Source organism: Drosophila persimilis, unplaced genomic scaffold (genome assembly GCF_003286085.1).
Source record: "Drosophila persimilis strain 14011-0111.01,24,50 unplaced genomic scaffold, DperRS2 tig00000002-arrow-pilon, whole genome shotgun sequence".
NCBI classification, from domain to species: Eukaryota; Metazoa; Arthropoda; class Insecta; order Diptera; family Drosophilidae; genus Drosophila; species Drosophila persimilis.
The window spans coordinates 9,912,170-9,932,864 of NW_020825289.1; the positions used below are offsets into that span (position 1 = coordinate 9,912,170).

Sequence of the window (20,695 nt, forward strand, 5' to 3'; positions counted from 1 at the left end):
GAAGGTGATCTAGTACCTGCCCTCTCCTCCTCCTCCTCCTCCTCCTCCACACTCCGGCTATAAGCTGGGGATCTTTCTGGCACTCTAGCGGAAAGTAAATTTGTTATACTTTGATAGAATGGCGACATCAGCCGGAAACATGCCAGCCGTACAACTTTTTACATTTCCACTGGTACTGGTATTTCTTACATCTTCCGAAATTGTCCTTTCAAACACATTAACAAACGAGTGTGGAGTGCTATTTGTGCACAATCTGAGAATTAAAGGAATACATGAATTATCTATGACTTTTGGGAACATTTATTGGACAGTAATTCAATAAGTTTTAGTTGAATCATAGGATAAAATGAGTTTAGTTTTGAACATTTTGTTATCTTAGAAATATCGCTATGACTGTCTTAAAAGGTATTTCTGTTTCTGAGCTCTCTGTTTCCAATCATCTGATATTGAAACGCTATTTGAAATCATGGATTGGATTGAGAATATGTAGTTGAATATCCTTGTCTGAAGGGGGACTCACTTCATATGTCCGACCGCAGAAGTGATAAACTCGAATAAAACTATGTATTTCTGTAACTAGTTTTTTTGTGTGTCAAATATGAGTCTCAGGGTATTCCCCGTTCGGTCATAATTTCTTGCATCAAATTTCTCTACTCTGAATTGGATGTCTTCACCTGGAAAGCCTTTTCACGGTCACGGTCGTAGGTTATGTAAGCGCCGAGGAGTGTTTTGTTTTGTTCAACTTGTTCGGAATTCGAAATGCTAATCTCGCAGCTGGAAGTCTGAATCAACGACTTAGAAGCCGTGATATGATCGAAATAATCTGCGATAATTTCACAGGAGTGTTCTCTGGCGGCTATTACGCAATAGCAGACTCATAATTAGCAAGGGATTTCGACAAATAATTAAGGCGTTTTTTCGGCACATCCTCCCTGTCATTCTGCGAAAGACAAACTGACCATGACATGACCAGAGAATGCCAAATGAGACTGGACCCGAGCTCAGCCAGCACACACCCCAAGGTGTTGGGCAGGTGAAGTGACAAATCGACGCCCGCCCCAGCCGAGATTCCGAGTGCCAACACCTTTGCCGCGAATGCCAGCGAACCAGAGCCATCAGCAGCCCGTCGCCTCGCCTCGCGGTTCAGTGCTCTCGACTGGGCAGAGGCAGAACCCATCTCGGGCACGGGCTGGGGCTCGGGCCGGAGTTCAGATAAATACGCTGGCGACCGCTCTAGCCAGATCATTCGCGGTCCGACGCCAGATCGAGAAACTCTGACTCGTTTCGAAAGGTGAACAAGTGTCGAAAGGATAAACATATTCGGTTTCCCATTTCCGTGCCCCATCAAACCGCAGAGGCACAACACGTGCCTGGTGCAACATTTGTGATTAAGTCGTTGGAACAAAGTGAAGTGCGGACACCATGCGTGCTTTTGGATTGGTGAGTGCGAATGCCAGGGGATTCATTTAGGGGATGATAGGTCCACAATGAGGAGCTTAAGATTGACTACTGCTAGACTACTGCTAAAGCAATATTTCTGACGATTTACCGTGAATTTCTAAACCACTTCTGTGGATTTCAAGACTTCAAATTCTGGAAAGTCTAACGAGAGGAATTTATAAGAAATGGAGATCAAAGGGAGGGCCAAATTATTTTATAGTTGAGTAAATTAAAGGAACTTATATATAATAGGGAACAAATATTTTCTTCTACAATTCGAGGGCATATAAGAATTTTGAGGATTTCCCATTCAAATCCATTTTATCAGATACCAAATAATGTGGGCCTAAACAAATTATAGATAGTACTTTTCATCTTCTTAGCCAGAAACCATAGATCCCTTGCAGTAATAATCCAATGTTAAGCTTATTATTGGGGAAGGGACATTACACGACCTATCATGACAATGCTTTCTGAAAGTTCACTGTTTTGTTTTATGAGAAACCTTTCTCTCACATTGTATCTAATCCGAAGGCCTCCAAAAATTGGTCATGCAATGTTCTATACAATATACATTATGCAATCCACAAACATAACGATTTTCATAACGAAGCCATCATATCCCCGAAAAGACTGTCCATTTTGGAAAGGCAACGACCCTTGGTCGCTGTAACAATTTACCATATTCATATACACTTTGGCTCCCAATTCGAAATATAATTATTCTAATGAAGTTGGCCAGAGTCAGTGACAAGTCAGATTGTCCACAGCCACAGTCAGAGAGCCAGAGTCAAAAACCAAAAGCCAAAAGCAGCGCCAGCCACCGGAAGTTGTTCCTGATGCTTGGCTAACAAAGCGTGGCGGCGGGGACGGGCCAACAAAACACTGTTCATGATTACCTCTCTTGGTTGGCCAGTTGGCAGTTGGGATTTCCATTACCATTACCTGTTGGGTTTTCGGCCATTTGAGCGTTATGATTCCGAATTCGAATCTGAATTCGAATCTGTATCTGTATCTGTATCTGTGTCCAGGCCAGAATCTGATTCATGCAGCCATGAGTGGCTCTAAGAAATGATGTCAATGCTATTTGGGCGATCATACATACCAACGCGAATCACTTTGCGTGGTATTCGGAAGAATTCCGTTGCATAATCGAGGGGTGCTGATCATATTTCACGCCGACTGAGCCCCAGTGTTGTCGTCCATTTTTAATGGCGCAGAGGCTGGGGCTGGTATTGGGGCTGGGCCGCAGGCCTTTGTACTCTCGCCTATTATGATCGGAGACTGCCGGGGAGCTCCGCATTGGCCCAGTTATCTGCTGAACCGCGAAATATGTATTGGCTGGTTGCCTCCGAGTCCGGAGGCCCATTGCGATAGGGGCAATTAAAACCAATCAAGTAATGATCTCGACCACGGTGTATTTCAGATGCTCTGCCTGGCCCTGCTCGTCTGCGCCCGTGCCCGTGCAGCTGTGACAGGACCCGAGGCCCGATCAGGTGTCAGCCCCGGCCAAAATCTCAACGGCCCAAACCAGCAGGTGGCCACAGCTGGCGTGGGGGTTCTGGACTCGGTGCTGCGGGGCAAGAGCCGCCAGTCGCGCTGCGTGCGCTGCTACGAGGATCGGGATAGGGATCGCTACTACGGCGGATACTCCAGTCGAATGGGCGACGATCAGCGCACCAGCGCCTGGTACTACTCGGGCTACGATGACCGCAGCACCACCAGAGATCGGGACTATGACAGAACCTACGATCGCAGTCGCTACTACGACGATCGCTACACGCCGCGCACCTACGATCGCTACGAGGGCCGGGGCGGCTACGAGGGCCGGGGGGGCTACGACGACTACAGACGAGGCGGCAGCTCTGGCTACGGCTCAAGCTCTGGCTACGGCTCAAGCTCTGGCTCCTATCCGGATCGGGAGCGCGGCTATGGCTACGGCTACGACAATCGGGAACGCTATTATCCAGATCGCTACAGCGATAGCTCCTCCAGAGGTTACTTTTGATCAGCCCATGATATCTCTTTGCATTCATTCTTAATTCTTTCTTCATGCCACAGATCGCTACTACGATCGATCGCGTTCTAGCTACGATCGTTACGACCCGTATGACCGCTACTACTCCAGGTATGATTTTCGCAACTATCGCCCTTGGGATGAGACCTACAGGTATCGCTAAACAGTTCCTGTCTTTGTATATATGTATACCTATCGCTATGTGCATTCCACTTCCCCTCTCACACTCTCTCTGCTATGTTTACAAGATGTTTACATTTCTACTCTCTAATTTCATACAAAAAAACGTACAACTACAACAACAACAACACCATTACAACATGAACACCAACAACAACAACAACATGAACATCAACATCTACAACAACCAAAACACAACACCAACAAAAACAACAACAACAACAACACTGTGGAAACTCCTGGATGCTCCTGCACCCCAACTGCACAAAATCCACCTTTCCGCCTAACCTGCACCCTCGCCTCCAACCCGACTCGAAACCCGATCACGCCCACGCCAACGCCAACGCCAACGCCAACACCCATCCCACCCGACCGCCCGATCAGGGGACAGTCGGGCTTCGACAATTCGGGACGTGGCTATTATTTTGCCACCGACGAGGATGATGGAGACATGCGCACCCGCGGCAATGGCAACGGCTACGCCTATAGCCGGCCCCCTCAATCGCTCTCCTCGCCCTGCGGCCGCTTGGCCGGAAATTGTCCCTATGGCGGAGGCTCCAAGGTCTCATCCTCGGCCATAGGAAGCGACAGCTCCCGCGGCGGAGGACATACCAGTGTCCTGGGATCAGATGCTGGCATCAAGCCCAATGGCCAGGGCAGCTGGACCTATCTGGGGGACCAGGACAAATCCGAGGGCAGCGGCAGCAGCAGCGGAGGGGGCAATGGAGGAGGGAGTGGCTCATCGGGTAGCGCTAGCATGAGCAGCGGCAGCAGTCGGGATCGAGAAAGGGAACGGGATCGGGACCGCGATGCACAGAGGTAAGTTGCAGTGGGTGCTGCCCCTCGCCGGCTCCTGCAACTCCTGTCCACAGCTCCAGCCCCCAGCACTCGTCGCAGCCAGGAATCGGTCAAAGCATTAAGATAGGCTTGCTCTCTTGTCGCCCCTTGTAGCTCTTCCTATGGTGGCCGACCGCGTCCTCTAGGCGTCAGCTATCTGCTCGAACGCGACTCGGGCAATGCCGCAGACGCCTCCTCGGATGGCCCAAGCGACCCGGCGAGTCCTGCCGGCGGTGGTGGTGGAATTAATGGTGAGGGAATGCCCATTCCCGCGGCCCAGACGGCCTCCGAGGGCAATCCCGGCAAGACGGTGGACAATGCAAGGCAATAGCTCCGTTAGCGGAACCGAAACCAGATCCTGCCCCGATGCGAGCGGCCTGGTGGCTCCTGCTGGGAATGGCAGCGCAAAGTGTAACCTACCTTCCGTATTTATGTGTACTTCGTAAGTCTCCAAAGAAACTATTTATGTGTGCGTGCACGCTTTGCTCAAATAAACAATCTTCAAAGATCCTCAAGGACTCAGAGTTTCGCTGGGATTAAGGGGGAATGAAACGACATATTTTTCGGGGAGAAAGTACAGTTTGCTTTATTGTTTAAGTTTTAAATTCTTAACTATGATTCAATACGGTTCTTTTAGGTAAAATACTATATTCTCCCTTTTTTGAGAGTCGCGTCCCTGAGCAAAATATAAAACAAACACAAAAGTACACAAAATGAAAATCCAAGGAAAGTATACGGTAAATCAGTGAATAAAAAATTATATAAAACAACAAATAAGTAAATGGAAACCAATACATATATAAAAAAATAAGTGAGAAAATAAAATAATCACAGAATTATAGTTAATCAATTTAACTAAATAATTGACTAATAAAATATGTATAAAAATTACACTAAGATATAAAAAGAATAAATATTAAACATAAAGAAATACCAAAAAATTATGAAAAAATATGAATAAACAACGTACCGAAGAAAAGAATTATAATAAGAATAACAAAATAAATATTATTGATCAAATTGAAAAGAATGAAATTAAATTAAAAATAAATACTCAACAAAATGAAAAAACAAAAAAAAAAATTCAACAAATAAGTGAAATGAAAGTAAAAAGATTTAAAAAAGGACCAATAATACAAAAGAAAAAGGAACAAATAATGTTAACATAATCAATATTAATATAAAATTGTGGAAATTAATTAAGTGTGTGGCATAAATTAAAAAGGAGTATATATTATAAAAGTGTCGAAAGATAAAAATAAAATAGTAAAATTTATTTTAAAACATATTAAAAAAAAAGTCTGAGAATCAATAAGAAAAATCAAATAATCCTTAAAAAATTAATATTTTGAATGCAAAAGAATAACCAAAAAATGATATAATTCTAACTGAAAAATATATATTTAAAAATAATGCCTTGCAAATAATTCTTCATAAGATGAAAAATACCATGACAAATAAAAAAGGTATAAAATGTTAAAATAATAATAAAATTCAGAAGAATTTTTAAACAGAAATTGTATAGAAATTAAATGAAACTAAATAAGTTTTAATATAAGAAAAATTAAAAAAAATCAAAACTTACCGAATCCAAAATAATGAGGAACCAAAGTAATATAATTCACGAAACAAAAATTTAAAACGCTCTTTAAGAAAAACTTCATTTTTTAAAAAAATATTTATAACCAAGAAACGATAAAAAAATAAATAAATGCTTTAACGGAATAAATAAAAAAAATATATATTAAATTGAAGAAATTGAAAAATCTAACCAGAACTAAACTTTCCGAAAATTAAAAGGAAGAAATTAACTAAACGAAAATGATTACCAGCTCGGGAAGCTTAAGGATATACTTAGATCATTATTTATGCAACAAAAACACGCTTTGCTATTGGCAATACACGTCGAAGAAACTTTCCTGATAATCTATCACCTAGCTCCTATCTTAAGTGAAAGCTGTCATCGAGGGTATTGTTAGACCAACAAATTTATAGCTTTCAAAAATGTATAACGAAAACATCAACAAAAATTATAAGAAATTCAAAACTAAAAAGGCACAAAATATGATCAACTAAAATGTTTTGTAGTTTTTGAATAATAAGCTAAAGTCATAATTTTGGAAGAATTTTTGGATAACTGCTGTGGTTTTGTAGATCGTCAACTTATTTTTTCTTGTAGACTAAGGATGGATATCCAATGATTGAGTGGGCTAAGAATCGCCTATATCTGATTAATAAAAATTCTGCTTTCATGTTGATTATTGCCCAACTGATAAATCATTAGGATTTTTAACTAACGTACTATTTTCCGATGATCAAAGAAAAACTTTGGAAAATGATTGGAAGAGTTTTCTTCTTCCTAGAAAATTTCAGTTCTGAGAAGCGAACTTGTTCTAGAAGCCGAGAGTCGTATTCGTTCACATATTTGTGGCACGTTCTTCTTTGACTTCGTAATTCATCTGAGTTTTAGATAGATTGGTAGAACATTTCCACATTTCCTGAATGGTCTGAAAGTGGTTAAATCGAACCCTCTCCTTTTATTGGGTGGGAAATATTGTGGAAATTGCCATTGCGACTGACAACCTTTTGAATTTGATCAATAGTATCTTTATCGGTCCAAGATTCTTTAACTTCTTGGTTTGTCGGTCAGTCTGATGAGGGATTTGAACACTTTTGAAGATCCTGTAGAGACTGAAACAGGATTTCGTGAGCTGCGGGTCAAACGTTGTCACTCTCCTCGTACTTACATTTTGTAGAGCACATTCCGGGAAATTGTATAGCACTTTTATCGGTTCACTTTGAATGGAATTAATGGACTTTAATCAAGTAGAGCGAGAGCTTGGCCTTGGCTGGGCCGCCGCACAAGACGGTGGCGGCTGGGCCCAGTGAGATCTTCGATCCTCTGTCTTTACTCGGCGGCACTTCCAACTAGACTGTGCCGTAATGCCGATATGGCCTGGCTATTTATAGGCTGCGGACAAATCCACCACCAAAACTCTGAATTGAAAATACTTTCGCATGACGCAGGCGTGCCACCAGAGGGGGAATGTCTGGCACTGGGAACCATGAATCGGGAGCCGGGAACGGGTAACCGGGTGCGTGCCGTTGGGTCATAACAATGACAATACGAGGGTTCGCTTCAAGAAATGAATTGAATTGGAAATGTTTATTTCATTTTTATGCTGGTATCGCTCTGCCCATAGGTCGCTCTGCTTCTCGAATCTCGAATCTTGGCTCTTGTCACTCGGTGGAGGGTTCAGCTTATTGTTGGGTCACTCACCCCCAGTTTTGTGCGACTGTGCCCTATGGGAACCGAACTGAACAGAACTAAGCAGATCTACAGCTACCAGTTGAGTGCATAGTAATTAGTCAAGATTTTGCTATTCCTCTGGCGATCTTGTTCCGTTTCTCACGCTCAGGGGGTTCTTTCGGTCCTTTGGAATGGTGTTCAGTTCGCTCAAGGGTTCTTCAAGGAATGATAACAAAACAGTTAGCTATGGGTGGGGGGGCTAGCGGTAGGGGTGGTTTTCTGCTCTGCGTCAGTTTGCCAGCTACCGGTGGGCCCTCTATCAGTTATGCTGGTTGCATTTAATTCCATTCAGGACTCCTGTGGGATCATCAATTGAACATGATTTGGCTACTGACCGAATGCGGGTCGGGGATGCGCCAAAAGTGCAGCTGCCTGCCACCGCCCTGAACTTGCAAGAGCGCCCTGGCTAACTTTCAGGCAGATTGGTTCAATGAATTATCTTTAGCTTTCTTGGGAACAAACTGGATATTTACACAAAATACACACCAATCCAATCAACCAGAAGACGCTCATTGGCCTCGTCCTGCAGGCGGTCAGGAAAAGCGAGCAGCAGGTCCTAGACATGTGCACAGCTCCTGCAGGAGAGGCCTCTCACAGGTCACAGGTCACGAATCGATCTTCAAGAAGACGGAAACAATCTCTTCTTCCATACCTTTCTACCTGAGTTGTCAATGTCATCCTCGTTGTTGGGGATATCGCTCGAATTTTGCCTCTCCTTCAGATCTAGCGTGGGGTAAGTATTTCTCAATAGAGAGGTAATAAATCAAATTCTACCATTCAGTGCAGTTTAATTTTACTGAAAACCAAAACTATGTTTTTTCTTTTGGCTATTTGAATTTTGTGCCGCGTACTTAGTTTTGTTTGATTCCCTCTCTGACTTCGTCCACATCGTCGCGAAACGTTGAGATGCGCAGCAGGACTTCCCCAACCAGTTTATTGAGATGATCTAACCCATCCCTGAAGCATAAGTTCTTCCTGACATTGTCCTCAAAGTTGCGGACATTCTCGTCGGACTCGATTTTAGCGGCCTCGGCCTCTCCCCGCAATCTACTTAAAATCGCCTACCTCATCTTCTCTGTGTGGAGCTCCACCTTCAGACGGTTGTCCAGCTCGAGGAGGCCGTGCTGGTACCGTGTCTTGCTGAAGGCGTCTGACGCACTCGTTCCGGTGATGAAGCTCATGCATTTCTTTCTTAGGTAAAATTCAGAGACAAGACCATCGGGCCCCGCGTTGCGATAGCTCTGAGTCTTGTAGATCACGATTAGCTTATAGAGCTACATATATAGATATGCCAGTTCGTACATGGATTCTGGATTAGACTCCAGGGTATTCGGCTCTGGCGTTCGGCTACCACCGCGTCATCATGAGCCAGCCCAAACCGGGTACGTTTTCCTTGTTTCCTCCCTATTCATCTTTTGCATTGACTATTTTTTTCTTAGGTCTTCTTCTTTTATTTTTTGATACCCTCGCCTGATCGGCGGCCATCGTAAACTCCCCGGCGGTTCCTGTACTTTCGGGAGGTCTCTTAGCTGGACTGTGGTAGTCCCTGCCTGTCCTGCTACAAGCATTAGCCAAGCATAGCTGGGTCGACAATGGCGTCCCGTCTGCTGCCGTAGGGACCAGGGATCGACTGTGGAAAAGTTGGTTCACGGCCACGGGAAAAATTTGTCAGCAATCCGATTTCCCCCCGCCAAACGAAGTCCTATCCAAGAATTACCGAGGCGTATTCGAGACAGACCGAGTCCCATCGCAGGCAGACAGAAACGTATCCCAGCAGGACAGAAGCTCACCACTTGCAAGATCGGAACCTAAGAAGCCATCGTCATCCCTCCACCTGGCCATCGACAACAAGAACTTTGACTATGGCAACCAATGGAGGGGCTACGCGGGCTACTAGACTCTAGACGCTACAAATGTTTTCCACTTGCTTATACTAAGCTAAGTTCTGATGCATATAACTATTGAGCTATTTAAGCGGCCAAAGAAAATAGAAAAAACGGAAAAAATAAATTAAAAGAAATGAAAAAAACTAGCGACCCTCTGCTGATTTCTGTTTGCCTGGTATCCCAGATTTGAAATTTGGCCGTTACACAATTTTGATTTTTGACCCTCTGCTTATTTCTGTTGGCCTTTGGAGTTCTCGTTTTTGGCCATGTCAGCGGTTAGTTATTGAAAGTTATTGCTGTAAAAAAAAAAAAAAATTGTTCAATAATTGACAACAGCAACTTTTGTGTTTTTCTCTGTTGTTTGGATCTCGACCCAGGCGTTTGGCGGCTTTCTGGGTTCGAACTAGCTTCCTTGATCTAATGTATTCCTTATTAAGGACCAAGGATGCAGGATTTTTTCCAGATATAAATATTTAGTTTTCTCCCTTATTTTTTGATCGGGATGTGAGACGGCTTCCTATGATCTCAAAAATGTCCGCGATTTGATTAAGTCCATTTCAAGCACGGATGATCAAGGATATTTTCCCCAGCTTTAGACGGATGGCTTCCTGCCATCGAAAAAATGTCCCTGATTTGGAGTCCTTTTTAAGGATCAAGGACATTTTCCCCAATCAAAAAAATTGACTTTTCCCTGCTAACTGTGAACTGATCTGGACGTGCCACTCCTTTTTGTAATTTGGATAGTGTCCCCCAAACAAGAACAGCAAAGATCATTAAATAATAATTAATAATAATTTAATAATAAATAAACAAGCGGAAAACATTAGTATCTACTATCTAAATAATAACAACGAGATATATCTATAATATAACCCGCGTGGCCCCTCCCTTGGTTGTCACAGCCATTTAGGGAAAACCAAAACCATGTTTAGACTGTATAAAAGATGTTTTGAATTTTGGCGCCGCTAACTCAGTTTCGTTCTATCGATTACGTCTATCGATACAGCTCAATCGATATGTCGACTGAAAAAACATCGATATTTTCCACTATCGGTTTTTCAATATCGATATTAACGGACAATTTTAATTAATCAATTTAACAAATTCTATTTGTTTATATTATCATTATTACAAAATAAACTCATTAAAACCCATTTTTAATGTTATTTTGCCCAGATTTGACATGGAAACCCATATAACACATAAACACATTTCTTCTAAACTTTCTATCGATGGTCGAAACGATCGATGGTCGTGTAATTTTTCAACCATCGATAGCGCTACTGATTTCTTCCAGCCCTAGCTGTGATTGTCTTTAAATTAATTAAATAAAATTAAATAAAATTAATACAAGACATGCCAGCACAGAGGCTTCGTAGCCGCTGCTCGGATGGTTGCACGTACGTTGATGCTAACACACAATCTGGAGACCATTGGCGAGATGTCCTGCAATCCTTCGTTCGGGGGAGTTGGGAAGAGCCACGCTCCTGCGATGTGGCTGGAGTGCTCAACAACCGATGTGGGCCGCGGGCACAGATCGATCGGCAGCTATGCAAGACAGCTGTCCCGAAGGAACTTCCTAGCAGGCAGGACCTGGAGATTAAAGCCAACTGTTGTAGACACCAGCATCGACATTGAACTGGAGGTGAGACCGCCTGGACGAATGGGAGATTCTCTAACAAAGGCCTGAGGCTTGGCCATAGACCTGGACAGCCCATTGATTTATCCACAGGGAATATCGTGTACCCTAACCTTGGACATCCCACGCTCCATTAAGCTAATCGAGTCTTGCCAGGCGAATCAATACAGCGACCATTTAAATGAAAAGCACAGCAAATCAATTGAATCCTTACATACAGTTTATTTCATAAAATCATAAATGCCTTAGGTAATGTTGTACAAGATTGTTTAAATGTTGGTTTCGCATATCGTTTGCCACATGGTTGAACGCTGTATTTATACTGGTGCGCTGTTTTGTAGTTTGAATGTTTGTTTCTGGTTGTACCCGCTACTCCTGTGCAATTATGGGACGAAATATGAGGGTATATGAAAATCTTGGAGATTTGGTATAGAGGTTCTTTTATCTGCTCAGATGTCACACCTATACCTAAGCGTCGTAATGATGACAGCTGATTTGGAATTGCATTTAAAGAGTGAACTTGTGAGCTTGAAGTTGTGATCCTGTTCTGTTACTTGTAATAAAGATTGCAGATAAAAGTTCAGTAGCGGGTACTCTACAGTTCCTGGTTGTACTTGCTTGCGTAGTCGCTTGTCTGCCATCAATGATAGGCTCAACGGTCAATGGTCAAAGTATGTATGGATGCTATGCTGTATGCTGTATGATCTGTGATTTTGTGTATTTGGTTTTCGATTTTGATTGTGTTTCGGTTAGCTTACAATTTAATGTTTTACACTTTGTATTCTGTTTACACACACAACGAAGATTGAGGGAGAAGTACAGTACATTTAATTTATTTGGTTTTATTTGCATTTGTTTTGTTTTCTTTGGTTTTTAATTGTTTAGGTTGTATTTGAAACTATTTGTTTTTTAAATTGATTAGCTATCGCATGGCATTTGTGGGTTAGGTTATTAGATGCACGCCAATCGATATCAGTTATCTGTATATTATTCAAGAATCTATTACGATTAGTTTATTAAAATATATTCACTTTCAGTTTTACTGGTACATACACATAGTTTTGTCAAAGGAAAAATCGACTTGCATATGGCAGAATTTGTAAGGAAATGTGATCGGAACATGTCGGTGTCTATGGCTGTGTCGCGTCTCCCTCCGCTCCGGGGGTCTGGTGGGGTCCAGTCCCGCACTCTGCGGTTCGGTGTACACCCTGCTTCGAAAACTTGATCTGAATTTCCAGTATTGGCCCTCAAGAGACTTCAGATTAAGGCTCATACGCAATAATATGTTGAGTTTTGGTTTGATTTGGTTTTTTTTTTGTGTTTTTTTTTTGTCTTTTTCATTTTATAATATCACAGATTGCTCGAGATTTATGCTTTAAAAAAATAATATAAATCTGTACGTCTCGTCTTCGAAATTTTAGGCAATCTCAAACGCAAAAACGCTTCGGGCAAAGATTGGAAAAGGGAACAAAAACTATGGATATAGATCCCCTCGAGACATTCTTTAGGGTTTATGCCATTAGCTACTTACTATAAACATCAATTACAGAGCGGTTAAGAAATACTCCTCTCTTAAGGGACACCTCCTCTCTCACACTCTTTGCCTCTCTGTCTCTTTACTATATTGTGTTATGTTTGCTGTGGTCTTTGCGGTAGATGGAAGCGATTCCTCAACTGTGTATTGTGTACAAAATGATCCCAAATAATATGAAAAGCTAAGGGCCAAAGGGTTGCATACAAAAGTTGATCAATTTCGAAAAATAATTTAAGCCTTTCGCTGCTCATCCTACTCATCCTTGCCAGATGATCTTATCCTCATTTTAGTATTTGATTTTTTATCTAAATTTCAGTTCCGTTTTTTTCCCCACTTTGTATTCATACATTTTTCCGTTTTCCGTTTTCGGTTTTGTTCATTTTTCGTACTCTCCAAATCACAATTATTAGCAATTTAAGAATAAATTATAGCTACTCAGTATGTTTTGTATAATTCTGCTTCTGTTTCTCTTTCTGTTTCTGCATCCATTTCCGTTTCCGTTCTCGTTCCTGCTCTGGTTTCTGCTTGTATGTATGTATGTATATATATATATATATATATATTTCTTAACAGAGGTTTAGTCTAAATTTACAACTATCGGTAACGAGCACACACGGGAACCGGGACGGGCCGTGAACATGTTCCACACCACACAAAGACTACACTCAGAGCTCTATGCAAGTGCCTAAAAGATCTTACAATGATAATTCTTTCAATATCGAGTATTTCACAATACATTGTGTTACATTTAATGCAGACTACTCGTAGCGTAGAGACAGACTCTTTACACATATTGCAAATGTCTTTTGCTGTAGAATTGTATTCAACTGGTTGGGGTAAACGTTAGATTGTAACACCGAGAACAAACAAATATCTGATATCTGTTATCCATTATCCATTAACCATTATACATTCATTATACAATTATACATTCATTATGGGGGGGAGGATTCAGATGGTTCGCTATTACTGTGTATCTAGGGGTTGTATTCACTGGAATTCAAAATCTAATATCCCTATCCAGGCCTCTCCTATAGCTTCAGGAACTCGTCGAGCATCCGCTTGCGCTGCTGGTGGAGCGCCTGTTCCGAGAGCAAATACATTCCGATGTCGCCAAAGTTTTTCGTTAGTTAGTTGTTCGAGTTGCTGAAGAGCTGGTGTCATAAGGCGGTGGCCTCCTCCGAGCTGTTGCTGCGGCCCAGTCCGCCCAGCGAGGGCTTGCTGTCTGCGGCATCTGCAATACACCGAAGTTATAGTTGGAGAATCTTCTTCGATGGCGGTAGGGGGACAACGAAACCAAAGGCAAATGATAATGGTACTTTAACTTTAAACAAAAAGGATTTATTCAGGCAATCTCTAAAGGTATATACTATACTTCACATTTAAATAGGGGCAAATAATAATATTAATTAAAGATTAGGGATTAAAACATTCAGAATTGGATCTAACCAGCGTTGGCAATACATTACAAATTCTTGTATAAATAAAAAGATCTCCGACTAACAACTAAATTATCGCTTAGTTAAGATTACTGAAGGTAGATGTTAACTAGTTTCGATCCGAGGCGACTTTCAAACTTAAACCTAAGCGGAGCCGGGCGGGGGGATCATCTGCTGTCCGATGCCGAAGCCGACGCCGATGCCACTGGCTCTGTGTCTGTGGGCCCTGTTTTTGAGCTGGCACTGGTGGACACTTCGTCGCTCGTGGCGATTGGCTTGCCCGTTATGTTCGTGCTGCTGCTGACCACCGGCGGAGTTGTGCTGCCACTGGTCGTGGAGGTAACCCCCCCGGAAGCAGAGACGGTGTCTGGCGAGGAAGCCACAACCGAAACAGGCACCGGTGCCGGGGCCGGCGACACCGATAACCGAGTGCGCTGCTTCTCCTTCAGACATTCGCCTGCATCTGGCTTGACCCCACCAGTGGCAGGGGGAGTCGGTGTCGACTCTAGAATCTTTGGGGTCTCCTCTGAGCTTTTACCTGCTGCTGCTGCTGCTGCTGCTGCAGTGACGCCACTGACAACCGCCGGGAGCGAGGTGTTGGTCTCCGAGGTTGGACTGGCACTGCGTCGCGAAGAGTTCTCCGGCGAGCTGTCCGGCTTCTCGGGGGCTGCATTCGGGGTGGCCGGCTTCTTTTCGATGGCCGCCGGGGGTGGAGAGCTCTTCAAGGTCTGCTCCTCCTTGATTGCTGGACCCTGCTCCTTGGTCTCTCCCTGCGACGCTCCATTGGAATCGACTCCGTTCAGCTCGTGGTTGGTTGTGGTTGCTTGACTACTGCTGGCGTTGGAGGACGTCTGGTTGTTGCTAGAGTTGGAGTTGGATCCGGTAAGGTCAAGGGTGGCCGGCTCATGACTGATCGGAACCGCAGCGGCCTTCTCTACTATCATGGCCGACTGCTGGGCGGCCGCAGCTACAGCCGCCAGGTGATGCCTCATTGCGTGTGGACTGCCCCCGGCACGTCCTCCGTTGGAAGAAGCCGATCCGGCGATGGGTGGCGTAATCTTGGGCGAGCTGGGATGCGACAGGGGCTGCTGTTGGTGAGCAGCGGTCGGGGTGAGGCCGCTGGCAGCCGCCGCCGCCGCATGCATGGCCGCCAGGTGGCCGTGGTGGTAGTAGTGACTCATTGTGGCCATGTGCGAGCTGGCCGTCGAGGTGGTGAGGGCCCCTCCGCTGCTGCTGATGCTGATGCTGCTGGGCGTCGAGGTGGCCGCCTGCTGGTCGGAGCTCAGCTTAACGGCGGCCGTCAGGTTGAGGCTGCTGTGCGGCGAGGATGCGGACGAGCTGGAGCCGGCGGTCACCGGAATGGAGTTGCTGTGCACTCCTCCACCTGCCGACGACGTGTGCGGGGGCAGCTGGTGGGCGGCCATGGAGGCGGGGTGATGCGGGGACATGTGTGGATGGCTCAGGTTCAGGCTGTGGGGATGCGCACTCAGTCCCAGGGCGGCTGCCGAGAATCCTGGGTGTGGCAGACCAGGCGCTCCCGGATGGCCCAGCCCCATGGCCGCCTGCTGCAGATGGTGCTGCAGATTGGGCCCGTGTCCGCCCAGTGCGGCCACGCCTGGCAGTCCGGCCATGCCCAGATTGAGGCCCATGGCCGCATGCGGACTCTGCCGCTGGGCATTGGCCGCCGCCGCATGGTAGTGGGACATTCCGGGCAGGCCGTGCAGGGAGCCGGGCGGACCGCGTAGGCTCAAGTTGAGGTGGGGAATCATGTTGCCGAGCAGGGTGCGGTTGAGGGGCGAGTAGAGCTGACTGGAGTAGTGGTGGGAGGCGTTCAGCAGCTGCTGGCGGTCGCGCTCCCGCTCCTCGTCGCGCATCTTTCGCTCGCGGGCCTCCTTCTCCTTCTGCTCCCGCTCGCGCTGCTCCTTCTCCCGCTGCTCGCGCTCCCGCTCGCGCTGCTCCTTCTCGCGTTGCTCCTTCTCCCGCTGCTCGCGCATCTCACGCTCCTTCTCCCGCATCTCGCGCTCCTTCTCGCGATGCATCTCCCGCTCGCGCTCCTCCTCGCGGGCCAGGCGCGCCCTGTGCTCCTCCTCCAGCTTGATGCGGTCGTGCATGGCCGGCGAGATGCCCAGCGCGGCTCCGGGCATCATCGAGTACAGGTGCGAGTAGGGCGACGCCATCTGCGGGTACAGGGCGGCCGCATGGGGATGGGTGTGATGGGCACCGGCGGCGCGGAACAGCTGGTAACGATGCTCCAAGTACAGAGGATCCGAGTACTGCAGTCCCGCGGGGTTCAAGAATGCTGCAAGGGATCGAAAGGGGGCACATTAGAGCTGGCCAAGACAGCAAAGAGAGTTCTCGATTCTTACCTGCTGGTGGAAGCCCCGGCAGGCCCGGAAAGTGTGAGTAGGCCTCCAGGGGGAAGGCTCCCGCCGGATGCATCAGCCGCTCGTCCGATCTGTACGGCTGGAAGCCGCTCCGGGCCAGCATATCCGGCTGCATGGCCGCGCTCTGGGGCGTGTGGCTCAGCCGGGCGATCTTCTCCGGCGGCTGGGGCGACGGTGGAGAGCGTTTCTTGCTGCCCCCCATTCGGTCGTCCCCGCCTCCACTGTTGGCCATGCCACGCTCGGCTCCGCCGCGACCCGCCACTGAATTCATCGACCCCTGGCCCACCGACGTGGCCGGCGGTCCTTGGGCCACAGATGTGGGCACATTTCGGTCCCCGCCCACGTCCTCCTCCTTGATGTCCGCCTGCTTGGCCAGAGTCCGCAAGGCTGCCGCAAAAGACCCGCGACTGTTCGCCGCTGCCGCCGCGCTTATGGCCCCCGGGGGCATCCCCACGCCAGCCAACTGCTGCTGCACTGCAGCGGCCACCGCCTGCTGTTGCGCCTGGTGTTGCTGCTGTTGCTGCTGCTGCTGCTGTTGCTGGTGTTGTTGCTGCTGCTGCTGCTGGTGCGTCTGATGCTGGTGCTGCTGCTGTGGCGAGGGGGTGCCGATGTGGTTGCTGGGCAGGCCGTGGTTCAGCAGGCCACTACCCTGCGTGGGGGGCACCGGGCTTCCGGCCACACCGGAGCCCGGCGGCGTCTGCAGGTGATGCGGCACGGGGATGTGCGGTGCCGGGCTGGTTGCCGGTCGCTTTTGTCCAGCCTTGGGTGGCGCTGTAACGGGAAGAGGGGGGGGAGACGGGGTTCGGTTAGCAATGGCGATGACGAATGTGCTGTGGGATGACTCCGCCCTTCAAGTGGGAATCTGAGACCAATCCGCGTTTGACAAAATTCAACAGAATGCATATACAGATGGGATAGGGGCAGGGTCGGGAACGGGGACGGCGATTCCTCCTGTGTCGGATTTCCTTTGCTAATAACTGATTGATGTCGACTCTCCGCGTGTCGACCAAAAATTGCGCATTCGCCCCGTTGCATTTGCGGCAATTTGCATACCTATGGAGGAGCGAACACCCACTGGGTGGACACTGGCGTGGCCGATGTGGTGGCGCCACCGTCAGCGATGGACGAATGCAAATTGCAAAGGCCTGAAACTTGCATTTCGGACACGGCTCACTGAGGCATGCAGTGGCATGGAGCCAGCAAGGCCGGGAGTGGGCGGATGGAACACTTCTCTACCTTTGATACACCCTTAGCATCGCTTCCGCCCCCGCGGTCGCCACACTTGCCTTTTGAAGGCTCCTCCGCTTGTCGCAAATTGCACGCCCAACGAATTTATCGATTCTCGTTGCTCGTTTTCGGGTTGCCCGCTGCGAAATTGCTTTCAGATATGACAGCCACCAGTCGACCAGTCGACCAGTCCACCCCCATCCCATCCCATCCCATCCCACTTCGCTGCGCTATGTTCTGTTCCGTTCCGCTCCATTCCGCCCCAGCTCTTGCCAGCTCCGCCCCTTTCAGGTCAGCTCAGGTGATGGTTGCAGCAGCCGCCCACGAATCCCGACTCGACTCTGCTCGACTCTCGAATCGCCTGTCGCATTCAATGCCAAATGGAATTTGCAACGACAACATCGATGACATCGTGGCAGTTGTCCGAAATAAAAGGAAGGAGCGGAGCGGAGCAGAGCGGGGCATGTACTATGGATGTACGTAGGATTGGAAACCATTTCGCAGGTCCTTTGTGTACATTAAAGCCCCTCCCGACGCGTCCCCGAGCCTGGAACATTCCTCAACTGGAAAGGCAGTTGAGATTTCAACTAGAAAACCCAACAGCCAAAAAAATATACAATATAGGGAAAATATTTAGCATTTCGGTTAAAAACAACAGAGGCCCACATCCAAGGGGCGGTGGAAAGAAAAGGAAAACAACTGCAACATGGCTAAAGCCTCCATTCCCTTCCCTTGACAATCCCTTACATCACTTCCACTTCATAGATTGGGTTTTGTCTGGTATTTCTGTTGCATTTATTTAACGACTATCTCGACCCCAACCCGAGCCGACTTCGTTCTGGGAGAGTTTTTCTTCCGGTAGATGCATCCCTAGAATGTTTTGAGTTCTGTTGTTGTAGCAGCAGCAGCAGCAACAGCAACAACAGGCTCTGCCAGGACTCATCATCATCATCGTCATCATGATAGGGTCTGCGACGCATAAGCTCCTGGTTTAGAGTGTTTTGTGTCGTTTATAAGAGAGGTGGGACCCCGTCCGTCTCTCTCCACCCCTGGTGGTGCTCCTGGTGCTCCCCGCTCTCCGCCCCCCCGCCTGACGAGTGTATTTACCAAACTAAGCCCAAATAATGCCCGAAACTGCAGCAGAGCAACATTCGATGTAGACTACAACAATAAAATTCCGACGTCGAACCACTGCGAATGTGAATGCCGTGAGGGGAGAGGGGGCCAGAGGGTGCGGTGCCACTACGAATGCGGGGAGAGTGCCTCTGCTGCCCCTGCTGCACGGAGCAAAACCAAACAAAGCTTCTCGACGGCTCGATGGCTGGATGGTTGCCACTCTGCCCAACTCCCAAGTGCGGGGGGGGGGGGGCGGAGTGTGGAGAATCTCCTAGTTGCTAGCTGGAAATCTGCCTAAACCCCTTGCCGCACCTCCCCCCTCCTGACTCTCTATCCCTTGGACTGTTTGCCATGCAATGCCTGTTTGTTTGCATGGGTTTTGTGTACTTCAACATGTTCCCAGAGCCAGAACCAGAACCAGGGCCAGACCCGGACCCGAAACCGGACCCACTCGTAGTCCCCGAACATGCCACACCGTTACCGTCATTTTGCATTGCCACACCCTGCAGCAGGCACAGTGAGAGACAGAGTACGAGAGAGCGCTGCTCAGCTTTGCATTGAGAAGGCAATAGCAATATTTGCCGAATTTAATCAGCGCACTGACACGAGCCCAAGAGGCACCACAAAACACGCCTACCATCGGATGTGGACCGACGAGACGGAGTTCCATCCAAGCATTTCGGAATTCGGCATTTGTCCATCAAACAATCTGTGAGCATCGAGTGGGTGGCAGGTAGAAGCATCTCTTTAAGGATGCAGCCCCCCGATCAGAGCAGTGGCAGGCTTTCCAGATCTATCCACTGGCATCTACTGGATCCATCTAATCATCTCTTAATCACTTTTAATTGCCTTTTTCTACGGGCATTTAATGAATATTTGAATAAGCTCTCCAGAGCCTGGACTCCTGGGTGAATTGTGATTCGAAATCTGCACTCAATTGATTCATCCATCATTTATTAGCTCTGCTGCATCGGCTGTTGTTCTGTTAATTTGCTCAAATGAAAATCTAATTTTCCAAAGTCAATTAAGTGAACACCAGACTGGGACTGGGACTGGGACTGGGAGAGGGACAGCCACAACAGAATGCAATCATAACTGCCAATAAATAAATGCTGAATAAATTATGCACTGGACAATGGACCCAGTACTACAGACCCTCCTGCCGCATCTACGAATCGGAATCATCCTTTTTGCAAAATAGGCAATGGCTATTATTATTATTATAATTATTATTATTGTTGTTCGACCACGAGCATGAGAGTTTATCATTATTGCTGCTGGATGGATGCTGTTTGTCGTGGCATTTGTCACATTTTCGTATTTTCGAATTTTCAAATTTTGTGTTCCATTCGGCAAAATTGGTTTTTGTCGCTTGGGTTAATTAAAATGTTGCCTATTCCGATTCGGAATGCACCCAACCACAGAGCATTCAGTGGCCCCACATGCCCCGCCCCCCACCCCCCACAACGCCGCATGAACAGGACATTGTTCACATTAACACATGTTTCCATCCTCATCCATCCTCACCTCCGGGCGAGTCCGCCCCATCCCATTCGATATTATGGTAAACTCAGGCAGACCCATCCTCCATCTCATCCCTGGACAGCCCCACACAGCCCACACACAGGACATACGCAGCCATGTGGAGTGGCCGAAAATTCCTTGCATTGGAGAACTGTCAGCATT

At 47.0% G+C, this 20,695-nt stretch overlaps 2 protein-coding genes across 5 annotated transcripts in view; one reads left to right on the forward strand and one right to left on the reverse strand.

Annotated features, from left to right (window-relative positions):
• Positions 1-1,346: 1,346 nt before the first annotated feature.
• On the forward strand, positions 1,347-4,888 carry LOC6590526 (keratin, type I cytoskeletal 9). Its single transcript, XM_002016419.2, has 5 exons — positions 1,347-1,440; positions 2,867-3,437; positions 3,502-3,568; positions 4,022-4,456; positions 4,589-4,888. Exons 1-5 carry the CDS (start codon positions 1,423-1,425, stop codon positions 4,803-4,805), a joined length of 1,308 nt encoding a protein of 435 aa, XP_002016455.2. The 5' UTR covers positions 1,347-1,422; the 3' UTR covers positions 4,806-4,888.
• Positions 4,889-14,162: 9,274 nt separating this feature from the next.
• Positions 14,163-20,695, reverse strand: part of LOC6590772 (atrophin-1) — a 68,473-nt gene continuing 61,940 nt past the window's right edge. For all 4 annotated transcript variants that reach the window (XM_026986844.1, XM_002016424.2, XM_026986845.1 and 1 more), the window contains 2 exons: positions 16,649-17,437; positions 14,163-16,581 (listed from right to left, as the gene is read on the reverse strand). In XM_026986844.1, the coding sequence (XP_026842645.1) occupies positions 14,450-16,581; positions 16,649-17,437 (2,921 nt within the window). In that variant the 3' untranslated portion in view covers positions 14,163-14,449. The remainder of the gene's footprint in view (positions 16,582-16,648; positions 17,438-20,695) is intronic.

Excerpts from the sequence above, each read along its gene's own strand:
- LOC6590526 (XM_002016419.2), top strand. Across the intron at positions 3,438-3,501 it reads CAGCGATAGCTCCTCCAGAG|ATCGCTACTACGATCGATCG; the intron begins GTTACTTTTGAT and ends TTCATGCCACAG. Across the intron at positions 4,457-4,588 it reads CGGGACCGCGATGCACAGAG|CTCTTCCTATGGTGGCCGAC; the intron begins GTAAGTTGCAGT and ends CGCCCCTTGTAG.